Consider the following 25,752-nt stretch of genomic DNA (forward strand, 5'->3'; position numbering starts at 1 on the left):
TTCAAGTGGCATTACACCAGGAAAAATGTACAGCTCATTCATGCATGGCACCTTTGAAAGCACAACAACCGCAATGCGCAAACAGGCATGTCATGTGCTTTTTTAAAAAATATTTTGTGGGCTTTCTTTAGGACACAAAAATTGATTACGTAGTAATCAGGAACTTGAAGCTGGTTACGCTCTACAACTTCCTGATTGGAAGATTTGCCCTAAAGTTCATATTCATACTTGAAAAGTTGATCAATTAATCTTTACCAATTATGCAACTAAGTAGAATACAAAAAAATTGTGAGTTGCTTCATACAATAGCCAAATACACGCACTTGTGTCACATCCTCCTGGAGTGCTTTGGCATATTTTTAAACCGTGGCTAAAGTTAGCTGGGACATCCCGTATAGCCACACAACATTTAAGTGTTGTTTTCTTGTGTCCAAAAAGGGGTACAAGAAATCTCATTTCGCATTTGTACAGTGTTCATATGTTTAAAATTGTCTTATGGTCATGCACTTGAATATCTGTGAAATGCAGTTATCTATTTATGATTGCAGAAAAACAAAAATATTTTCTGCAGACACACTAATATAAAAACATTAAGAGTATTTCAACATCTTCAAACTACATCATTTATATACGCAGGTCTACCTACTTAATTGCGCTCTACAGTTATTAACGAGTAAGGTACTCACTACATGATAACCTTTGCATAAAGATTAATATATGGAAAACTGGAGACAAAAACAGATTTCTTTGCTACTCCATGCTACAGACATATTTCAGTGATGGTGAAACTTGGAGAGTAATAACAGTTAGTTGGCTGTCACAACAATGACCAGGCAGTGTGTCCACATAATGAATCACTTCAAAAATTATGGAAAGAACTTCAGACACTATTGCATGGGCAATGCAAATGTTACTTAAAAACCCAGAACTTGTGAAATCGTTTAACAAAGGGCAAGAATAGGAAACAAAGCTAATATATAGAGCCCATTAACACTTTAAACATGTCGTAAAGAAAGGAAAAGGTAATATATATATATATATATATACAGTCCGAACATTGACACGAAGGACAGCATAGGGGAAATTATCTGTAGTTCTTAATTGAAAAAAAAAAAAGATAAATAAATGGAAATGAAAGTGGATGAAGAAACAACTGGCCACAGGTGGGATACGAACCCATGTCTTCGCATTACGCATTTGATGTTCTTCTTTTGTGCTGGCTAATAAAAATGGGGCTCCTCGGTTACCTTTCTTCTTGTTCAATATACAAACCTATATACATACATGTAAAGAAAACAGTTTATTAATCATAAATAGTATAACGGACAAATTTAGGGCCAGATGATGTAGTGGCTTAGTTTATCATGCAATGTGCAGTCTGACATGTGGCTATGTTAAAGGGGTACTGACACAAAAATTTTAACTCGAAATAACTGGTAGATTATTTTGCTGCAAGCTCACAGGCATCATCTGTAAAATATCAATAGCAAACACAGCTTAGAACACACTTCAATTTAATTTTGAAGGTCATGTGAGCAATGAATCAGAAAGCGCAGCACCTGTTGGTGTAGTCACGAGTGTAGGTCCTATTTTTAAACAATTTTATGTCACGAGTTTTGCCGATTGATTTCTGTTACATGCAACGTCATTGGCTTGTCTGGCCAACGCCTCCTCTATTTTTTTCAATGCCAGTGCGATCGCTCACTCCCCAATGGGAGCCGTTGGTGCACCTTAGTTCAGTGACTTGCCGCGATGTGACGCTACCCACATGGTACGACTAATTTAGGTACGCCGGCTTGCATTACGTGGGCATCTGAGCACCAGCCGCTGCTGTTCCCAATGAGAAGTGGTAGACGCTCTGTCCCTGCATCTGTCAGCTGTCAGGTTATCACGTATCTGTCAATCTTCCTCCAACTTCCATCGTGAGGCGCCACCCAGATTGTAATCTCCCCCGTGACCGTAAAGCAGGCGCAAATGCTGGTCGATGGGGGAGAGTAGGAAAGGACGATAGGAAAGGGTGGTGAGCGGTTGGATCGGCCGCATCTGGCTGGCATTGAAAAAAAATAGAGGTGCTAATCTGGCTGTATGGAAGACGTTTCAGCACTGTTTGCATTGGGTGTCTTGCACTGACCGCACACGAAGCGTATGTGCAAACTTGTTACACTTTACGGATTATGAGGTTGCTGATACCATGGCTTGCAGTAGTAAAGCTGGTGCCGACATTTCGTGACAATTTGTTCACCTATAGTCTGTTTCTGTAGTTCTGTGCATCAGAGCCGCACTACGCGACCTGTGAGTGTAGGTTCTTTCACAGTGAGATGTAATACCACAGTTCGGAACCCGTTGGGCTAAATGGCCTTAACAAGTGGTCCTGTTGCCAGGTGCTTACTTGGAGGCTTCTCTGTAGGTCGCAGGGTGGTTTATTATGCAATTTTGCTTTGTTCTTAAATAAAATATTTATTGAGGCTTATGATACTGAAAATAGAGTGCTACACTTATTCAAATGAAAAGGTTTAGAGAACGAAAAATTGAATGCTAGCCTGCCATACGCACAGTAATTTGCATTTAAAAAGTACTGTGGCTAAATTCATATGTGCAGTTGGTACGGCCACAACACTGCGGAGGACTCCCTCCTAGGTAGTGCTTCATCCTTCGCAAAAATTGCATTTGGAGACCTGTTTGTGTGGTATCGTTCCAAGTTCCTCTTTTACTCAAGAGGAATGAATAAATTGGCATTGAACATGCTTGGAACAGTGCGGAAGTAGTGCAGTAAATGTGCATGAATTCTATTTAAAAGACGGCTGCACTTGCGTATGTCAGCGAGCACACTGTGTACGGGTGGATGTTACAAGAGGCATCAAGAGATGGCAGCACCATCCCGTGCAACACGCTGGCTGAGTGCTCCTTCTGAACTCGCCACATCCGCCATCTCTGCAACCCTCCTCCTCGGTATCTCAAGATATCTTGGAAGGTGCATGGGATTTTGGTGTTGGAGCGAATATGGGGCGAATTTTCTACTGCTGTGATCACAACAGCTGATCTTGCTGTGCAGTTGCAGTCTTAGTAGATGCTGCGGCCGCCGACACTGCAGCGCTTGCCGTTAGCAGAAGACAGGGCACGGAAGAGCACATTTAAGACGTGTTTGCCCCCTGATTGGTCGAAGAAGCCTGTAGCTTCCACAGTGCTGCATGGAACTACTGAAACAGAATACACAATGCATTAAATTTTTCTTCTTTTTTGTTGCGTCGGAGCTATTGTCGAAGATAATTGTATTATACAAGTATGGTGCGCTAACGATTGTGTTGCTGCCAAAGCTTTACATTAGCAGTTAGGTAGAATATTTAAGTTGCAATATTAATTTTGTGTGCTCTCTGGTTAGACACTGGGTCACTACATATCTCTTTGAGCATTGTTCCAGCCATACACATCTCTGGTTACCCTGAAAAATACAAAAGTAAGAAGTTGGCGGACATGCTAAAACATGGCAAAAACTATCTAATGCCGGCATCATGCTGAGTAGTGGACTTCTAAGTATTACAATGGTGTAGCAATGCACAGGTTTCCCGCCAAACTAGCACCAAACTAAACAAGAGCACAGATGGCATAGTAGAATGTGTGGAGACCTTCTTTCTCATATTTGTCTGAGCGTCGTGCACATGCTTGAGTTGCAATAGAGATATCTGGGGACTTTCGCTCCTTCGAATTTGCCTTTCCCTAGATACTACAGTAGCCTGGAAGGGGATGCGCTTTGCTTCATTTGTCCCTTGCTGAGTTGCACTATTTGGCAGCAGAAAAATACTCAGGTTTTGTGGCACTGTGTCAAAGTGTTGGGCTCGTGACTGGGAAACTCTGAATTCAAATTGCATGTTTGGTAGACTTTTCTTGGAGGGTAACTGGCATAGGTAGTTTTTAGCAGTCACAGACCAATGAATGACCAATGACACGTTGTTATGCAAATTTGTTTTGTGGTAAAATATTCATTTGCAGATTATATTTAAGCTCTTGTTTGTGGCTGGGCAGCACATACGCAGAGCATGCCCGTGTGTGTGGCACGTACTTCTCCCGTGGCCCATGGCTGTGGCACTAACAGAGCTCCAAAGACGCACTGCGAAGTGGCAAACCTTATGCTTACACGAACCAACCACTGACGACAAACAACTGCCACTTTGCCATTATGGACTCTGTATCAGCCGTTGTACAGTAATTCTGTTTCGACAGAAGTTTAAAGGGGCTCACCAACACTTTATCGAAGTCAAGAAATGCATTTGACGTTAAGGTACGCTATTTTAAAAATACTTTGCAGCAAAATGTACTTCAATTCGTTCAGCAGAAGCGGAGTTTCTGGCAATTAAAGATCCCATCTGCGGTGCTTCCACTCCTTCTTCAATGGCTTGCACTGTGAAGGCTACCACTGTTGTGCCTGGCAGCCCTTCTGGACCAAGGATGCTTCACCATCAAACCTGCAGCTATGGAACACTGTTGTGACGTCGCCCCTGCAGACAATTGCGCTCTGACCACCAATGTCCATCACTGTCCCCCCCCCCAAGTGACCGAAAATGATCTAGGGGAGGAAACAACAGCGCACTGCGCCCTGGCGCACTCCCCTCTTCGGTGCCAGACGCCGATCAGGTTCGGAGAACGTGATTTCAATAAGCTGCCAAATTCCTAAAAGGGTTGCCAGTGGTGTCACTGGTTGTCAGCACCCAACCTCGGCGTTCCCGGGACATCAATTGGACACTGTGGGGATTGAGATGCCTTCCCATGGCTCGTCCCTCAGCTCGCGCATTGTGCGTAGCTTGATCACCAGGAACCGCCATTGCAACGGCAACATGGTGTACGCGGCTAGTGCACCGGAGCCAATTTCCTGCACAAACCGTGCTTTTCTCTCCCCGGCTAAAATCACCGCACAAGCATGTGTCATCAGAACACGCCCTTATTGGCCTCCCGAGTGGCGGTCCCCGGGCACCCTCTCCACCCGAGCTCTCTTTCGCTGAGCGCTTCATCGCCGCAGCAGATGCTCACAGGCCCGCAACAAGTTCGCTACATGGGACCTTTGCTCCCCGCGACTCCTCGTTCTCGCGCTTAGTGGACCGCTTACCAGTTAGCCCTAGGGCAGCGGGCGCGCGTACTCGATCGGTCTTGCGGTGAACCTTTGCCCGTAAGCACCGTGACTGTCGCATTGTGCTATATCTTGAGTGAATAAACCCGCGTTTGTTGGTGATCTGACTATGGAGCCTTCTCTGCGCCATGTCGGAGAGTCTACCAGATCTGCTGTAGCGCCTTTGTGCGTTGCGGAGACGAGGAGTGTCGTGCCCTTTGTGTCGCTTGTAGGGTGAGCCTTGTGCAAACCCATCTCCACAACACTGACCTTCGGGAGGGAGAAAGGTACCCTCTCAGTCCAGGCGCAAGTGCGTGTTCGTGACTTATGATGACCCAGGGTTCCTGGATCGGTGCAATCCTGGCCCACTGCATGGAGAAAGAGAAAAAGGCGATGAACGCCAACTTGGCTAGTTAAGCTGGCGCACTTAGGAATGCCGCAGTCTATTGACTGAAGTCCTTGAATGATGTAAATACCTGCATAAAGCTTTTCTTCCTTCCTTCAACTTGTCCTGATGACTGCCCTGGCCACATAACCCCAGTCCCAACACCGCAGAGCAGGATGGTACCCACATCGCTCCGCCTACAAAACGTCACTTTGGCGATCGGTTTAAATTTAAATTTGGATGTTCACATATATACTTCCGATTTTGCTGCCTATGACATGCCAAACTCATGCTTACGATTGAGTTCACGGTGTTACATAGATAGATCTGTGTGGTTGTAGTTTTTCGCACTGAGTGGCATGAGTAGCACTTACCTTTCGCACTTATCTCTACAGCCAGTCACACAATTTTTGAGGCTTGAACAAAACATAATCTTTATGTTAGCTCGTGCGAGTACGCCGGCAGCACACATCAGCTCAGCAACGGATGCAACACTCCGAACTCGTGTTGAAAGGATTCCTAACATAACGAGCTTGAACCATGATGGTGACACACCTTGAAGGTGTGCAACTCGTGAAGCAGACAACCTGTTCCAGTCAATTGTTGGTTATCGGGCTGGCTCGGCACACACCTATAGCCCCGCTACTTACGGAGACTAATTAGAGCACACAGTTATCCTTAGCGTCTTGATGGAGCTTGCAGTGGTTGTAGTATCTACGCTACACAGAAGACGCAGCTACATGCAACTGTAGTTAAATGTATTGCGTATAGCCAGTAAGCGCAACATTTGCTATGTGCACAACAGGGCTGGAGTGTGTGCTTGTGCTCATGTGCTCCAGTCTGGCCGTGCCATGTGGTGTGAACTGGCTTTTTCCTACACCAACTTGACTGACAGATTAACCAGATTCAAATTAGGCATTTTGAGGCGTTTTCAGTAGCTCGATGTGAAGCTAGGTCTGCTAATCTGCTAAGTCGCCTAGCCAGGGGTGACTAGGAACAAACACGTGCTGGCAAGCGTATGTGTGATCTGACCTTAAGTGTTCAAAACTAATAAACATTAGCAAGAACCGACGGCTACAACATCAATAAGCACTGTGGCCAATGTTTAATTCCTACGTGGTCAGCTGTGGCTGAGCATGAGCAGATGATATAGTCAGCTTTTTCCAGAAGTACGTAATTGTTATCTAAATTCGAAATGCCGATTTTTGCTTACTTCAGCTTGTTTAGTAAACTGCGTTAATAAATATACACAGTAGCACTAGGAAGAAGTGCACTGATCCAAACTTGGTTGCAGGGGTAGTGTTAAACTGACAGGGGACGAAAGAAAGATGCAAAACAATGGAATAAGTGCTTACTTTCACTTGACAAATTTTGTTAGAAATACGTTTGCCCAGCACTTTGTCCATCATTTTGTGTCTTTCTTTCATCCCTTGTCAGTTTAGCGCTCCCCTGAAACCATGAACAGCTACCAACTCGCCAAGTTTACTATTCTCCTTGATCCAAACACCCTTTTTGATTGATAGCAGCCATCTGTGGGAATATGCTAAATTACAAAATATGGCAGCTGCCGCAGCTTCGAAATGAGTAAGAAGGCTTTGTTTGAAAGGAGAGTATTTGAGAAAAAGGAGACTTAGCACTCCGTTTATGAGCTCCACACGCCGTGCATGACTGCAAAATTTGGCTGAGATGTTCACCACAGTGTATGCTATCGGCGGGCTGTTGTTCTTTTTATCAAGCCTGAAGAATGGTTCAGGAACCCTTAAAGAGGCGCTTACAAGGAAGCAAAGTGCACCATACTCCATAGTATCAAAGTAATGTACATTAGAAGCAAGAGCCTCCAGCAAGAAACCCCCAGATATGGCAGAAGTCTCCAACAAAAGTTCCCGGATATCTCTCGCAACTCATGCTTGTGCGTGATCGCTTGGGAAATTACGAGAAAGAAGCTCTCATGTAGACGGTGCGCTACCATGTGTCACCGGTCTGTGCAGTCATGAAATCATTGCTGTGTACAAGCATGCTTCTTACGCGCATGTTTCATCGCGGGACGCAAAGTGCTCTTCAACATTGAAGCTCGGCTGGTCGTGAGATATGAGCATATAACAAAACTGTCATAGCGTGTTGGAGGAAATGAGTTTCTTCAGCGTGATTAGTGGGTCAATAGCTACCGACTAAGCACAAAAAAACAGAGCCCAAAGAATTTTGTGTCAGTAGTCCTTTAACTTCTGTTCAGGCTTAGGTAGTGCTCTCCTTATAATTTTAATGATTCCAATAGTATCTTTGTTGCAATCAAAATTTAGCATTCCTCAGAGGAAAATTATTAGCATGCCATACTTAAAGGAGCCTCCACCAGGTTTGAGCACTGTAGACACACAAGCACAGTGCATAATTACATGATGATTTTGCCTGCAAAGTACTGTACCAATGTTCACCTGCAAAAGGAGCTGAAAATTCATATGAAAGTCTACATGCCCTTCTTCTTGGAGGAGCCATTCTTTCCTCCTGCAGAGATAACAAAAAGTATGCATTACACATATAGCCAGCAGCAACGCAAACCATTCAGGGACTCTTGTAACGTGCAGAGTGGGCAAAATGGCCTCTGGAAATAAGCCGTGCAATAGGAAAAGGAGAGAGAAAGAAACAAGGAGGAGGGGGTTGTGGCATCACGTGGCTTAGGAGAAGGCTGGACAGGTTTTCAGGACCTGGTCAGGGCAATGGGAGAGAGCTCTGGGAAGGGCAGCTCTCTTCCTTGCACAATATCCTTGCAATGTTTAATTTGCTTTGATCTCACCTATTAATGAACTCCTTAAAAATTACTGTGATAGAACACTTTCTTCTAGTGTATAACGAAGATTTTTGAACTGGCCTGGTGAGGAGCCCTTTAAACCAATATAAGAAAAAACACCTCGTATAAACTTGCTAAAAATAAAGCAAAATGTCCACATGCCAGAACTTGCAGATCAAATCACCATATAAGCAGGAAACTGTAAGCTGGTTTTCAGTGGTATTTTGTCCAGTCCTTGTGTTGTACATCATTTGAAAACATATAAATAATGCTCATTTGCTTTAATAAAAAAAAATGATTGCCCTCCAACATTTGTTATTGTGAATGTGAGGTGTATATGTCTCTAGCAAAACTTCATTCAGGATTTAGACATTTCTTGGGCAGTGTTAGCAAACAGTGCTAGAGAAAGCAATCTCATCATTCGTTAACATTTTCTATGGTTTTGATACTTGTTCTTTTTCACCTGTTAATGACATTTTTAAATGTCTGAAGAAATTGATGGCTACATTTGTTCAAAATTTTTCTTTCTAAGGTTGGACCAGCAGGGACTTATATGTGGTCAAAGAGGTGTCTTTCGAGTGAACTGCATTGACTGCTTGGATAGAACAAATATTGTGCAAACAGCCATTGCCAAGACTGCCATGGACACTCAGGTTAGTACTATGAACAACTGAGCATCCCAGCTGCTGTGGTAACTCTTCTGCTGAATAAGGTTCAATTCCTAGCTGCACTCTGAAGGAAACACAGAAATGCCCCGTTCAGTGCATATTTACTCTTTCATTACCACGTCTATACAAATCAGTCGCCAATCTAGGATATTCATCTGCAATTTCAGCACTTCGAGACTGTATCTCGGATACTTAGCGCTATCCAGTAGGTCACTGAGGAAAAAGATTTTTCGGAATCTGTTTGCCTTTTGTTACTGCAGTAGAACCGTGATATTTTATGCAACTTTGGTAAACTGAAGTCCATGCATTGTTGTGAAAATTTGCAGTTTATTTTGCAGTTTCTGAAAGTGTATGGCTAGTGATTATGATGCATCAACATCAAATTGTTGTGATCAGAACACTAGCAGTAAGTTGGAGGACAACATTACATCATCATATTCACGATCTCTTAGTGCTGAAGGCTGATTGGAAGAAAAAGTCTAACTGCCAGTCGGTAAGATTAGGTTTCAACTCTTAGCAGTTTTATTCCTCTCAAGCTTACCTATAAATGTTTGGTGCACATCCCGCATGCAAAATTGAGTGTTTTTACGATGTTTAGAACAGTTTCAGAAAAGTGCTAACTTTGACTAGTTGTTCAAAATTGAGCTCGTCCAGCAGCTGCTGGGATTCGACAGTGAAGATCACGAAGATTTTCTGCTTAAAAACCAGTACCAGAACTTTAACACCAACCCAGAATGAGGTATAAGAGGTGGAACTTCAAGCTGTGCTATCTGGAGCGCTAAGTCAGAAAAAAAAAATGAAAGGGTCAACCAAGTGTCGACGCTAAAAAAGACAGTTGACGTACATGGTGGTTAAAATGATTTGATGATTAAATGTTGATTATATCTCTATTCTGTCTTCCTCTTTTTTTCATGTTCATTATTGAATAATTTCATACCTTATTCACATCGAATTTCATGTGCAATTACGTTGACTTTGTCTTGTTTAGCATCAGCACCTGGTGTTTAGCACCTTTTCTTTTCTAAGCATTGACACTCTGGAATACGCCCCTCGTTCAGTTACCTTGTTCCTCTTTTACACTACTATGAGCCATAGGGCCTATTCACCTTGAGTGTTTGCAGCTTGTTCAAGCACACCAAGGCTTGGGTGACGCACTAGCCTGGCCGGTGGCTCTCCGTTCTACCTGCTTCTCCGGTCCAGCTCTCCTCCATCCCGAGCTAGGACACTTCGCGCCATCTAGGGAAGGGCGTGGCAGTTAAGTTAGAGGGCACTTGGCGGCAGCATGGCAGAGAGCAGCAATGATACAGGCACACATATCCAAGCCTGTTTACAGTTTATTGTATTCATCTTGGATTATATTCTTATTTGCTAACTGTTACATGTTCTTGGCATGGAGAAGTATATCATTTGATACGATATTGATATTCATACATCTACATGTTGCCTAACTGACCATTTTTGTGATACGTGATAATGAGGTCCCAGATACACCAACCCTGTGTGAAGTGAGCTATGAATACCTTGTCTTCAAACATAACTTTTGCTGCCAAAAATGCAGTCTAAATCATGAAGTCTAGTAACTGCTTCACTGCATGGCACAAGCTCCGAAAAGTCTCGTCTCCTTATGTTTTGTACTCTAACAACAGTTGCGTGCTGATTACATCTTTTAGAAGAGTGATCCTGGAGCATATACTGAATTTCTTTTGACATTTATCATCTATAAATATATCAATTTTTTATAGTATTTTCTTTTTCAAGTGGCCATAAGAATGTAAGCTTCACAATCTTTTTTAAAAATTATTCATTAAAGAGTTCTTTCTTGCAACTTAAGTGTTTGAAAACACCAACTTGTTCTCTACAATTTATAATGCTGCATTATGCTCAAGTGTTTTTAAAACAATTTTTTTAGACCCCTCAAAATGGTCAATTTCCCAGGGTATTGGTAGAGTTAACTTATTCCTTACGGCATGAAATGTGTTCATTTCTAGTGGTCTTACATTCGTAATTGGAATGCATCATGTAACCGCGCAAACAACAAAGGACAAAGAAGGAAACACACAGGACAGGCACGGAACTTCAACTGAGATTTACTCCGGGAGATCCTACATTTATACATGCATCATAATCACACTTGCTAATCATCAGACAACCATCACTCGACGTTGGCATGCGGGCGTGAGTGGCATCAATTTGCATGTAAATATTTGAACTCTTTATCCCTCAGTGACACTGAAGGGCTGCTTACGCAGCTGCCAGATTGCATTTTTATGCAGTAAGCTTCACAGATTTCTTGGCTCAGTCGTGACGCAAACATCTTCAAGACTTTAGTGTCGCGGAACCTAGGCGTGCAATTACGACAGTGGCGACAATGGTCAGCCAATTTGCCACCCCCCGCCAATCCTTTTACCCCTGCGCGGTGCTCCTGTAGTCTGACATTTAGACACCGTCCCGTCTGCCCTATGTAGCTGTTGCCACAAGAGAGGGGTATCTGGTACACTACCCCTATTCTGCATGGGACGAACCTGTCAACGTGCTTGATACCACATTCATTTCTTTTTTTCTTTCCCTGCACCATGTTGCACATGCCCGCCAGTTTCTTGGGCGCCGTGAAAACCACTGGTACTTCACATTTTTCAGCCACTTTTTTGAGGCTGTGAGAGATTTGGTGGTAGTACGGGATGGCAACAGGTCTTCGGCGTTGCAGGCTCTTCGCTTGGGCGGACTCCTGATGGGCCCCACGCTTTCTTATCAAGGGCGTCTAGCATCGAGGTGACTATATCACAGTAAAATCCTGCGCTGTGCAGCCTTTGCAGCTGTAAAAACGTGCTATGTTGCATTTCATGCTGGCAGGACTTATCAAGAGCGTCGGACGGTATTCAATTGCGGGAAGCTTGCCCTTGATATATGTTTGTACCTGTAGACGAATACACATTGATCTCGCATGAAATCATGCACACAGGCTGCACTCATAGTGGCACGCATGAAGTGGTGTTTACGGGTGATCAGCCAGCAACTACCATGAAATGATATAGCAAACGTTTATATGTACTGGTATGTGTAGGTTATGTGCACTGATAGGAATGGTGAAAACTATGTTTTGAACTGATGAATTTGCGAATGAGATAGTATCACGGAGTCAAGGTCGCACGCACAATATGTGCACTTCACGACGACACGCATTGCAATGGGTGCTGCAAAGCGCACTTGTGCCCTTGACTGATTTTTCCCCAGTGCTGGAGTTGTAAAAACAGCAAATAGATTTTGGTGCCGCAATTTGTTTTTCCGGCCTGCTTGATAATTCAGAGAATTTTGCGACCGCATTTGTATTCGAAAAAATCAGTAGGTGACTGTATTTACCTTCCGCACACAAACTGGAAAGCCAAAGAGTGACAATGCGCACGCATTCCAAGTGAATTGCGCATCGCTGGCAAGCGGCTGGAGCAAAAGGCTCCTCTGTAGCCTAGACAACCCCCGCATGCCTGCTGAGGCCACATGCCACCGCCTTGTTCTTTTTCCCTCTCCATTCCTTGTTCACTCGCTCACTCTGCGTCTGCTTCTCTTTTGTATTGCCCTCATCGCTCTCCACTTGGCTGGCGCACATTGTTGAGAAGAAAGCTCGCTGCCTCTCTTGCCTGTGGTATTTTTCGGAAACTGCATTATAATTGGTATTTCATCTTGCGTGGCTGCACTATAAGTAGTATGCATATACGTTGAGCTTTAAGATACATGGGAGTCAGAAAAGGACGTCTTGTATATCCAGTCCTGCACTATAAGTGGTTACATTATAAGTGGTCTGAGCTGTATTGATAATGGCTGAATGATACCCATGCAATGCAGTAAGCTGGCATTGCATAATTGTGAACAGGTGTACATCACTAATCATGCAGAAAATAGTTTTTTTTTAAATCCTTGTACCAAGTTTATAGTTCTTTTCTCTGTACACTGTTTTCAGTTCTTGCTGCACTGATTGTCACAGAAGGGAACATTCACTACCCTACTCATACTTAATCGAATGTTCTCCATTGGCTACTCTAGAGAGAAGCTGATCGAACACCTTGCTGTGCACCTTCAACTAGCACTGAACCTGTGCATGTTTTGCCCAGTATTCCTAGCTAAGCTTCTGTGCTGTGTTGGGCCAATATCGACAGTATATTCTGTGTGTGTGAAACACGACAGTAAGCATTTCCCATAGTGTGTTGTACATAATGCTGTTGAAGCAACAAAAGCAACCCAGAGAAGGGAAAAAATGAAATTGCTTTCAATATTGCTACATGCATATTGCTTGTTTCTTTTGTACAATGTGTGTGGGTGCCTTGACGAACTGCTCCTGGGTCTCAAGTTGTCGGCTGAACTTGTCAGTGCTGCAGTTGTTTTGTAGATATACATTGTAAATAGCCTTCAGTGTGTAATCCCTTGTTCACGTAACGTTTTGGTGGAGGTTGGCATTCCCCATCCTCATCACGGAGCTCCGCAGTGGCCGTTCCGTCCAGCTTTCCACTATGGCTCCCACTGACAACACCTCATCTGCATCTACACCTGCGACTCCATTGACAACATACGTCATGGTTACCAATCCCTGCAATCCGGGAATATTCTCCAACCAAGATAATGTTAAGATTGATGAATGGCTCAGCCTGTATGATAGCCAGAACAACCGATTGGACCCTACCATAATGGTAGCAAATGTGATATTCCACTTGGGTGGAACACTGCATGTCTGGTTCCAGACGCACGACTGGGAGCTGTCTAGCTGCGATGCCTTCAAGGAGAAGCTCCGTGACCTCTTTGGAAACCCAACCGCTTGCCAACTGGCTGCAAGAAAAGAGCTTGCTATCAGAGTGCAGTCTTCCACTGAATCATATGCCTCTCACATACAAGACGTGCTTTCCTTCTGTCAGAAAGTTGACGATAAAGTGGCTGAGGTTGACAAATTAGGCAACATGCTCAAAGGAATCATGGACGACGCATCAACTTGTTGACCTACAGTAATGTTTCCACCATCGATGTGATTGTCAAGAAATGCCACTGTAGCATCCACTGATGCTGCAACACGCAGACACTAAAGATCAGTGCCCTTGGTCGGCATGGCAAAAGATGAAAATAAGGTTGAGCTGCACGTGCTCGTGGCGCAAGCATGGCACATGCTAGTCCGTTCTTAGAGCCTGCTACGCTGGTCCTCTGGTCTTGGCGCTCTGCTGCAACCTCTCGGTTTGCGACATTGGTGACTCCAGACTGCGAGATGACTGACTCCAGCAACGTACAGCCCTCAGGCAACCTTTCGACTCGCGCTACCTCGCGCTCACAAGATGTTGCAGCTCTGCAGCTTCGCCTGCCCATGTTCTGGCGCAAGGACCCACAGGTTTGGTTTGCCCAGGTCGAAGCCTACTTCGATCTACACCACATCACCTCAGAGACTTCTCGGTATCGCTACTTACTTGCCAACCTGTCTCCTGAGGTTGCTCACGAGGTGGCAGACATCATCGCTGCCCCTTTGGGCTTTGCCCCCTACCAGCACATGAAGCAGAGTGTTTTGGACCGCACCACGATGTCTGAGAGTGTGTGCCTCCAGCACCTGCTCACCTCCGAGGAGCTGGGAGATTGTCACCCTTTCCAGCTGCTCTACAACATGCTCAGGGCTCCTGGGCTTAAGCAACGTCAACGCGAACGGTGCACTGCTGAGGGAGCTCTTCCTGCAGCACTTGCCGCAGTCCACCTGCCTTGTATTGGCCGCTGCAGGAGACTTGACCCTCCACCACCTTGCCCAGCTTATTGATCGAGTCCACGACACGACTTCTCCTTCTGTTGCTGCTCTCTCTTCAACACCAGAGCCCTCTAAAATGGCCTGCTTGAGAGTCCTGGATCGACCCGCTCGCCATCTTTATCGATGCCTTTCGTCCTCTCATGATCAGCGCGGCTCCTCCTGATGCCCCAGCTGCCATCCCTCTTCCCTGAGCAGTTCTGGCTTGCGCAGTCCTCAAAACTCGCCTATTTGCTGGTACCATCGCACTTTCCAGCTCCCGCCAGTGTAAGTCCCCATGCCACTGGTTGGGAAATGCACTGCGAGATCACTGACGGCAGCATGTGACCTCACCTTACGACCCAGCCACCTTTTCATTATCATGGATCGCATTTTGGGCTTTCACTTCGTTATAGACTCGGCTGCTGAGGTCAGCGTGCTGCCGTCCTCCAAGCATGACCATGCTTCTAAGTCACCTGGCCCTATGCTCTGCATGGCGAACTCTACTTCTATTACCATGTAGGGTCTATGGTCCCTCGCTGTTGACATTGGCCTGCGGCGCACGTTCGGGTGGGTCTTTATCGTGGCCGACGTCAATCAGTCTATCCTTGGCTCCGACTTCCTGACCCATTTCGACCTCGACGTCAGCATGCACCGCCGTTGCCTCTCGGTTTGCGACACCACCACTTTAAGCTGGCTAAAAGTCACCGTGTCATTCCACAGTTCTCCCATCTCCCTGACACGCCTGTGACGTCATCCTGTGTCGACCTTACCACTGCACACCCAATGTGACGTGTATCATTTGCCGCGAGCTCCAGGCTGAAAGTCCTACCCCATTCCATCTATACCTGCTTGACTACACCACTGACCAATCAGCACCGTTGATCTCCCTCATTCAGGCAGTTGTTTGGCAAGAATTTGCCAACCTCGGTTTTCCTGCTGCCTGCTCTGTCTCCCAACCTGACGCCAGACTGGTGTTGACAGCTGTGCCCCACAGCAACCTGTATTCTCCCAGATTCCGCAGCCCTATTGAGCGGCAAACTCTGGACGACAAGCTATTCTTCTTCCTTTGCCACTGAATTGGCCATGTTGCTCGCCACTGCATACCTCCTGGACGTCCCCATATTGGAGCTACTTTTCCCCCTTTCCTTGCCCATATGCTGATCCTTGCCGCTACTCACCTCACTGTATATCTCCTACCCCTAACGTTCCTCTTAATGACACTCATCCCCAGTGGCGTAGCTAGGGCGTCTGGCACCCGGGGCCCATAGGTCTTCTGTCACCCCTCCCCCCCCCCTGATGTAGTCGAGGAAGGCGAGGATATCGACAATTTCCGGGTTTCAGCTCCAGTACAGCCACCTTGGATACCGCGCACGTTCCCCGGGTCCCCCTCTCCTTCGCTTTCTTTCCTAGAGATCGCGAATGCAACAAATATACCCGCTGTTTTTCCTGCGCCAAATAACACAGGGTGCTGCACTGATAACGTGTGATAAGCCCATGTGCACATCTTCTGTCAGACTGTAAGGCTTGGCCGCCAATACAAATGCGGCATCGTGGAAAATATGACTCACGTCACAAGTAGCAAGAAATATCTTTATCATAAAGTTTTAATTACCAATTTTAGCGGCAATATTGCTTTTGCAAAATTGAAGCCCGACATTCATATCTTGCCCAACAGCAATTTCACAAAAATCGTCGTAGGGACTATGGCACGCAGCATTTTGTCTATGGGAAGCCCTGAACGAAAACGAAAATTAAATTGTTTGTCAGTGACGCTGATCTCCCCACCCTATTAGAAAACGCTACCTGCCTCCCCGCTGCGCGGGCGCCAATGCTATGACAATTACGAGTTCTCTTCATTCTGATCAATTAAGCCTTGTTTTCATTTGCTGCTATACGGACACACGTGATTATCCGAGCTGCGGTACCACCACAAGATTGGGAACAGAATAGAGCACGCTTCGCGTCGATTCTTGGCGTCACCATTAAAAAAAAAAAAAAAAAGAAAGAAAGAAAAGGCCGCGATGAAGCCCGTGCCAGCGAAAGCTTGCACTACTGTTGGTCTGCACTCGCAATGGAGAGGATTAAGGGATCAACGTCACTGGTCCATTATTTCATATTTCTTTCGCTGCTGCCATATACTGGGCGCCGTCCTCAGTGCCAAAGTACTGTAGGTTGTAGCACCCAAAACGATTTTGTTTAAGAAGTTTTTTTTGAGTCCTCAATTCTCAAATTGAAGTGCTTCCTCTATAAGTAATAATCAAGGGATTATTAAGGATATGGTTATTACTTATCTGTCACATTTTTCGCGCTACCGAGTTCCTAGTAATCACAAAAAGACGTAACTTCATAGAATCTCGATCGGGAAATATCCTTACAAAATTCACCTTTTCTTTTAATAAAATTCTGTGCAGCTGATACAGACACGTACTTGTGACATGAAGTCACACAACAACAGTTTTCTGAAACTTTCGAGGGTAAGAAGGAAAGCGTGAAACATAACGGCAGGTTTCGCAGCGGCTTCTCGGAGCGAGCGGGAGAGGGGAAGTAAAAGCGAGCCAGTCATCGCGGCGGGCCCGCGACTACAGCCTGCCAAGTCATACGCCGCCAAACTCTTCGGCCGAACCAAGTCTGAAGGCGATCCAGAGAATCCCATTCGGGACTTTTGACGTCGCTCTCAACGAACGCTTCGCCGTAAACGCGAGCGCCGGGAGCGCTGGTTGAACGCCCTCTTGCTGCTGTCTTTGTTCGTCTTCGCTGCGCGTTCTGAACGGAAGAGGGACCCAAGAGCCCCAACGCCTTACAACGCCTCACTGTATGTTTAGCGACTCCTGCTCCCAGCATGAACGCACAGCGCGAGCGCACCCCACATGAAACGTTCCGCTAAGGCGAGTAGTTTAGCGACCATTTCGCGAATTAATTTTTTTTAGCTCGCACATTCGTGCAATTATTTCGTGGGGTGTTGATAGAGCTGCAGCCGACAATTCTGCGGCGCAACGCATCGGGTGCATGAGCTCGGGCTACTGGATACCGGAGCATTCTTTGCAATTTGCGCCCAGTCAAGCCGGCGGAAACAGGGGTGTCTTCAGGCGTATATGACACCCCCCCCCTCCTACCCCACTGGCCCCTTGCACCCGGGGCCCACGGCCCCCCGGCCCCCCCTGTTGCTACGCCACTGCTCACCCCACTCGCTCACCATCACCTCAGCGCTATCAGTCCCCGTCACCCCAGTCATGCTGCTATTTGTTGCTGACCAATTATGAACCCTCCCGGATGGAAAACTAGACCATGTAGCTCCTGAGGGTAGTGCTGCATTATTTTCATGGTGCCAAAATTCTCCACTGACGCTCCCAACAAACCAAAACTTACTTGATGTTCATGTTGACGGTGTCCCTTTGACGGTGTTAATTGATACTGGAGCACCAGTGTCCATAAAGAGTGATCACCTCCGTCATCGACTAAAGAAGGTTCTCACACCTGCTACTACACAAGCCATAGGTGTCGCGGATGGAAGCACTGTCGCCGTCACTGGAATGTGTACTGCGCATATAAGCATTTCCAGCCACCACGTTCCAGCTATTTTTACAGTGCTGACCAATTGTCCACACGACCTCATCCTTGGACTAGACTTCTTACCATTCTCACCACACCACATACACTGGCACACTTTGACACGTCCTCTTCTACAGAGGTCTGTACCAATGCTAGTGGTCATGGGATTGGCGCCGTCTTAGCCCAACGCCACTGGGGACAAGACTGTGTTATAGCCTCCGCTAGCCACCTCCACACAGTAGCAGAGCGCAAGATTACTGCCTGGCTCTCGTCTGGCCGGTTTCCAAATTCCGCCTGTATTTGTATTGCACACACTCCTCTGTAATCACAGACCATCATGCTCTGTGCTGGCTTTCGTCACTCAAAGACCCTACCGGCTGACTGTGTCGCTGGGTTATGTGGCTGCAAGAATATTCCTGTGCAGTAGTGTACAAGTTCGGCCACCTACATCAAGATGCAGGCTGTTTAACATGTTATCCAGTGGATTAACTACCCGCCGTCTCTGACACAGAGGCTGACACTTGCGTTTTCCATGTTTCTCAACTGCTCCACGTCACCAACGAGCAACGCCGTGATGGCATTTTGCGTGCCATTATTGATCGCTTGGAATCTTCGCCTTCTGATTCATTCCTTCACTTGTTTGACCTCCTGGTTGGTGTATTGTACCGCCACAATGTTTGCCCCAATGATCCTGCCCTACTCCTTGTCATTTCTAAGCACCTCCAGTCAGCTGTTCTTCGTGAACGTCATGACTTACCAAACGCCGGTCGCTTCAGCGTCTCCTGCACTTACGACCAAATTCGCTGGCGCTTCTTTTGGCCAGGCCTTGTCCACTCTGTCTAGAAATACGTTGCACCATGTGAGAAATGCCAGCACTGAAAAACACCATCGACGCTCCCTACTGGGTGCCTTCAACTGCTCGACGTCCCGTTGGAGCTGCTCTGTTGCGTTGGCTTGGACTTACTTGTCCCTTTCCCTCTATCAGCGTCTGACAACAAGTGGGTCGCTGTGGCAACAGATCACGCCACGCACAACGCCATCACCAGAGTGCTCCCAACAATCTGCACCACAGGTGTCACTGATTTTCTTTTACACGATGTGATTTTACAGCATGGAGCTCCAGACCAACTGCTCACTGACCATGGCCAGACATTCCTTTCGAAAGTCATTGCTGACTTCGTGCAGTCCTGCTCAACCAGGCACAAGCTGAATATGTCTTACCATCCATAAACTAATGGTCTCACGGAACATCTGAATTGAACCCTGACAAACATGCTTGCAAAATATGTCTCGTCTGGCTATACTGATTGGGACCTTGCTCTACCTTTTGTCACATCTGCATATAATTTATTGCGCCATGACACTGCTGATTGTTCCCCGTTCTTTCAATTGTTTGGCCAAGAACCAACGACACATCCCTTCAATTTGTCACAGCAGAGGCCAGCGAATACACACTTGACGCCATCACCAGGGCAGCTCAAGCAAGCGAAATTGCCCGTGCTCACCTTGTGACTTTCCAAGAGAACCAACGGCATTTGTAGAATCGCCAACGCAGAGATGTGCACTTTTCACCTGGGTCTCTGGTACTGCTGTGATCCCCGACCTGCCATGTTGGGCTGTTAGAAAAACTCCTGTCTCAGTACACAGGCCCATACTGAGTGCTACGTGCTGCGACTCCAGTCACGTAAAAAATTGCCCCAGTCAATGCCAGTGCCTCATCTGCCCTGCATTATGCATGTCACATGCCTGAAACCTTATTTCTCCCCTGTTAACACCAATATTTAGACGCACCGGGACGGTGCTTCTGCCGCCGGGGATAACGCTACATGCATATTGCTTGTTTCTTCTGGACAATGTTCACAGGCGCTTCAACAAAGAAGACTAACTGCTCTTGGGTCTTGAGCTGTCGGCTGAACTGGCCAGTGCTGCAGTTTTTTTGTACATACACATTGCAAATAGCCTTCACTGTGTAATCTCTCTTTCGTGTAACAGTATTACTGGAATATAATCGAAACAATATGCATTGCAGAGCATGTGCCAAAGCTTGAGGTGTTGTTAAAGCAGCATAGATGTCAGAGTGGAAAATCAGCCAACCTGACAAAATTTGCTGTGTTTTTACTGCTTCTAGCATTTAAAGAAAAAGTGAAGTCCTCAGTTCATAATAGTGCATGATATTGGTTGTAGAAGTACACTAGAACCTCGTTGATATGTTTCTGTTACGTACGTTTTCCCAGCGCCAACGTTTTCAATCAAGAACACAAAAAATGACTCAATAGAGTTACGCTCATTTTTTACTGGTTCCTACATTCCCAGAAAACACGATTTTTCGGCACCAACATTCAGTACGTAGCCAAGCTGCGATCGTATTGACACGTGTACTTATCTTTATCGGGCGACCACGTTTCTCCGCCGAACAAATGTAATCGCACAGCGTGGGACGCGCCTGCATGTATCCGAAGTTTCTGGAAAGTTATCGATGCTTCTATGCGCTGTCTGTTGTCGCCGAACCTTATGTTATCTGATTTCATCACCTGACCCGAATGGTGTAGAACTTTGTGGAAGGCACGCGGGTCCGAACGATTAGTCTGGAACATTCGACGACTGTTCTTTAAAAGCCGACGCGCTTGACCCGCTGATCAGATTTTCGCCAATCGCCGACCGTGTTCGCCGCTATCGCTGTGCTATAAGTGTAGCCTGTCTTGTGGGCACAGGTTCGCCCAATAAAAGTTAGTTTTGTCGTTCACAGTATTGCTACTGTGTTCTTCAACGTCATCACCACGTGACATTTGGTGGAGGTGCTTTTGGTCCATGTACCGGACGCCCCCGACAAGCCGTGATCCAAGCCCGGACCGTAAAGAGACCACCAACGTAGTCACGGACCATCGAGTAAGCCGTCGTCTACAACAGCTGCCCCCGGAACACGGACTTCTACCTGAAAAGACCAAGAAGATCGTGGCCAAGACAACCCCAATGGCTGCCCCAGCGACCCCCGTTGTCCTGCAACAACCTCGGGACCCACCGACCTTCCACGGAGCAGCAACTGAAGACCCGGAATCCTGGCTGGAGACGTACGAGCGAATCGCGACTTTCAACAACTGGGACTCGGACGACAAGTTGCGGCATGTATACTTCGCCCTAGAAGACGCCGCCAAAACGTGGTTCGAGAACAGGGAGTCGACATTGACAACATGGGACCTGTTCCGTACCGGCTTCCTGCGCACCTTTACAAGCGTCGTGCGCAAGGAAAGGGCCGAAGCTATGCTGGACGCCCGAGTGCAGCTACCTAACGAGAACGTCGCCATATTCACGGAAGAAATGAACCGCCTGTTCCGCCACGCCTACCCGGATATGCCCGAAGAGAAGAAAGTCCGCCTTCTCATGCGTGGCGTGAAGGAAGAACTTTTTGGCGCAATGATACGAAGTCCACCGAAGACCGTAGAAGAGTTTCTTCACGAGGCCACCAGCATCGAGAAGACACTCGAAATGCGGAACCGGCAATTCAACCGCCGCACGAACTCTACCAACTACACAGGAATTAAGTCGCTGGCCACCGACGACCTGCGCGAGACTATCCGAGCGGTCGTGCGGGAGGAACTACAAAAGCTGTTCCCGTCACCGCAGCCTCAAGTGGCTTCGATTGCCGACGCCGTACGTGAGGAGCTCCAACAACAATTTGGAGTAGCCCCTGAATCGCCGCAGCCTCAGCCGCAAGCGATGACACACGCCGCTGTAGCCCGCCGTCACGTTCCCCCTCCGCGCCCACGGCAGGGCCCAGTGACGACACAGTTCCGTCGTCCACCACCAACCCCGCCGCCAGCACGCCAACCCGTCACCCCACGCGGCATTCCAGGGAAGACTGACGTTTGGCGCGCCCCTGACCATCGCCCGCTTTGCTATCACTGCGGAGAAGCCGGGCACATCTACCGCCGATGCCCATACCGGGAGATGGGACTCCGAGGGTTCGCCGTGAATGCGCCGCGACCACAGATTGGCGAACGACCTCGCGATATCGCCGACTACCTCGCCGCCACTCAGTGGAGCCCTCGACGACTGTCCCGTTCGCCGTCACCAGGCCGTTACCTGTCGCCGCAGCGCCGACCATACACTGGCCCAGCCCGGGGCCGGTCTGCGAGCCCATATCCGGAAAACTAAAAGCAGCAACCGATGGAGGTGCGGTTGCTGTTCGTCGAACTGACGAAGATCCTCCGACGCCGACGGAGACGCCGAAGAGACCATCTCCACGACATAATAATGACACGCCGCCGTCCCGACGAAGTCAGAAAGCCAAGACTACACCGACAAAAGACTACGTGACGACGCGACGTTCCAGCTTCAGTTTAACGCGACGCAGCCGTGATCCGACGCCAAGACCTAACTGCAACGCCAGACAAAGAACCACCGACCTCGACGTGCTTCTCGACGGCCACGCAGTTACCGCCTTAGTGGACACAGGGGCCGATTACTCCGTAATGAGTGGACACATCGCCGCCCAGTTGAAGAAGGTTAAGACCGCATGGGAAGGCCCTCAAATTCGGACCGCTGGAGGACACCTCATCACGCCGACTGGAATATGCATGGCAAGAATAACCATTCATAACCGGACTTACCCTGCCACCTTCGTTATCCTCCAACAGTGTTCACGAGACGTCATTCTCGGTATGGACTTCCTGAACCAACACGGCGCAATCATCGACCTGCAGTCGAAGTCTATAACGCTGTCGGAAGATAAAGCGACACCGCCGGAGAGCCCTCGTAGTCGCCACGCCTTGAGTGTGCTCGAAGATCAAGTGAGCATCCCGCCTCGCTCCAGCATTGTTATTTCGGTCGGCACAGAAACACCCGCTGACGCAGAAGGCGTCATCGAAGGCGACCAACGTCTATTGCTAGACCGTGAAATTTGCGTCGCAAGAGGGATCGCTCGACTGCATGGAGGGAAAACTGAAGTGTTGCTGACAAACTTCAGCCAGGAGTTCAAGCACATCAACAAGGGCACGACGATCGGGTACATTGAGGAAATTCTGGAAACCAGTAATGCGTTTGTCCTCTCGGATTCCGCCGCATCTGCCCCGACGACCATGGTTCCCGAACCAACGTGACAGTATGATACATTTTCCGGCCGCTAGATCCCATGTAAACAAGAAAATGTGCAAGGTGTGTGCGATTGAGAGCAGTATGTAGCTGCCCGCCACGGCAGCTTCACCATAATGCTCGCCTGCCTGTCTTACGTGAAAATGCCGACGTGCGCTCAGTTTCTCATTTCAGTACCAGCAAATCTTCTCCGAGGTCATTGCACGCGGCATTCACAGCTATCACCATCAATCCTATTGCAATAAGTATCTTCGCCTGTCTGTTTCAAAGCGCGTGTTGCTGTCGGAAGTGTAGCGCACACTTTTAATAGGCAATAACTGAAATGCGTCGCTGTTTCCTGCTGCAGACTGCGATCGTATACATTTTCTGGCCGCTAGATCCCATGTAAACAAGAAAAGGCATGAGGCGCGCACGATCTAGAACAGTATTGGCGGCGAGTACTTATGGAGCCGCCATCTGTCGGAAGTGCCTCGCTTGCGTAGTATGAGGGATAACGCAACGCGTTCCTTATAGGTTTGGCAGTCAGTGCTCAATAAAAACACCATGCGGGGGCCCTCCTGCACATTTATGTAAGTACTCTCAAAGGGACAGTTCTTTACTGTCAAAAATAAGAATTGTGAGCAAACAGAAAGCACAGAATAGTTCACAGACGCTATAACTTTACTGAATGCATACAGTGAAAGCCCACTGCGTGCAGTCGCCAGGATGAAATCCCCTGAACCGGTTCTTTACATGAAAGGTAGATAATTGCTGAGAACAAACTATGTAAAATATGTTCTTATAGTGGGCTGCCTGTATAATGAAAGGGAGCATAACAGAATGAAGCCTCAATGCAGCGATCACACAGGGTTTGCGGTGACTGACTGCGTGTCTGCATGCATGTCCGCACACAATTTTTTGCTTTCTCTGCGAGCGCGTTTTCGCACCGTGCCATGAGCTTTAGACCACAACATATGAGCATTTGACAGCACACAAGCAACCATTGTTGTGTGGACGCTATCAGAGCGGTTCAAAAATAATTTCGTTATAGCTAGGGACGTTGACGCCCAAGGTGACTTGTGATGTGCCGTCGCGACGATTCAATCTTATTTTTTGTTTGTTTCTTCTGAATCATTGGACGTTTCAATATCATTATTTCACAAGTTGCGTCCCACTGTATGTTTATCTGTCTTGTCAGTGAACAATTTCCCGCTGAATCTTTTTTTTAATCCTGTATACATTCATTGTTTGGTACTGACACAAACGAGCATATGCCATGTCTTTTTTTTAATGTGCTTCTTACCATTCCCTTTCCATTCCAGGGAACTTGCCGGTATCTAGCATCAACAACTTCATAGATCAAAGCTTCATGATATTAGCCGGGCAGCGCGTGCATGCGAGCCTCTCAGTGTGCGTTTTCTTCTACTCACTGAACATTGCAGCCCTGAGGCCATAGTAGAGATCGAAGAGGTTAACATTAACAATTCCGGGAAAAAAAGTTTCTTTTTTCTTTTTTTCAACCAGGATAAAATTAGAAAAGGAAAAGAACAGAGCTTCCCCGTGGAATTCTGTTACAATGCGACTCCGTTCGACATATCTAAGTTTCTTTTCAAAAGGCTGCCGTCAGCACCATAATGAAGAACAGGCTCAAGAGGAACAGACGCAAGAAGAACAGGCTCACATAATGCTTGTAATCAGTGGCTGTGAGGTGTTTTGTGTGCAACCATTCACATCGCTGCTAATCTCCTAGACACACAGTATCGTAGCGGGAACCTTGGGGACGTGCAGATTGTGGTCACCTTTGACTGGATTTCCCAACAGGCAGAGCACCTCTCGCTGGACATCGAGAAACTTTGTAATGCCGCAGAATACAGAACCTGCAAGGGAATTTGGTCAAAAGAAGGAGTTTGGGGTGTCTGTGAAGCACCTGGATCCATCCACGTTGTGGCAAGGACTTTGCCTCAGCTAACCCTTGAGCCCCCTCATCTTTCATGTACTGCAGATTCCCCCTTCTTCAGTGGCGTGTCAAAGAAGCTGGTCCGAGTTTGGAAATGTGCATACTAAGCTACCCAACAGGCTCGCAATGGTTCCGGTGAAAAAACTTGTGTACGTGCACACGAGCCTCAATGTCCAGAAGGGTTCGTCCACTGCACAGCGAAGAGTTAACGCATCAAGCGGAAATTAATGGCATACTCATTTATACAAATGTCGGTCTTGATGCTTTGATGTGAAATCGATGCCTTGATGTGAAATCGTGCCTATATTTTGAACCCGGAAGCTCTACTGGGACATTTGTGATGTAATAATGTAACAATTGTATTGTCATGTAGGAAGACACCGACGAAAAGCTATTTACAAGTATATTTACAAGGCAATACGCCGCAGTTGGCCAAGAGGCAACAGCCCGCGCTAGCTTCCAATCGTCGTCGTCTTCTTACTGCTCTGCTCTTCGTCATTGGAAAT

General features: G+C 47.0%; 1 protein-coding gene across 3 annotated transcripts in view; it reads left to right on the forward strand.

Annotated features, from left to right (window-relative positions):
- sp3 (phosphatidylinositide phosphatase spermathreecae) overlaps positions 1 to 25,752 on the forward strand; it is a 270,294-nt gene that overhangs the window by 104,534 nt on the left and 140,008 nt on the right. For all 3 annotated transcript variants that reach the window (XM_050192990.3, XM_055061254.1, XM_055061255.1), the window contains one exon: positions 8,798 to 8,918. In XM_050192990.3, the coding sequence (XP_050048947.1) occupies positions 8,798 to 8,918 (121 nt within the window). The remainder of the gene's footprint in view (positions 1 to 8,797; positions 8,919 to 25,752) is intronic.

Source organism: Dermacentor andersoni, chromosome 1, assembly GCF_023375885.2.
Source record: "Dermacentor andersoni chromosome 1, qqDerAnde1_hic_scaffold, whole genome shotgun sequence".
NCBI lineage: Eukaryota > Metazoa > Arthropoda > Arachnida > Ixodida > Ixodidae > Dermacentor > Dermacentor andersoni.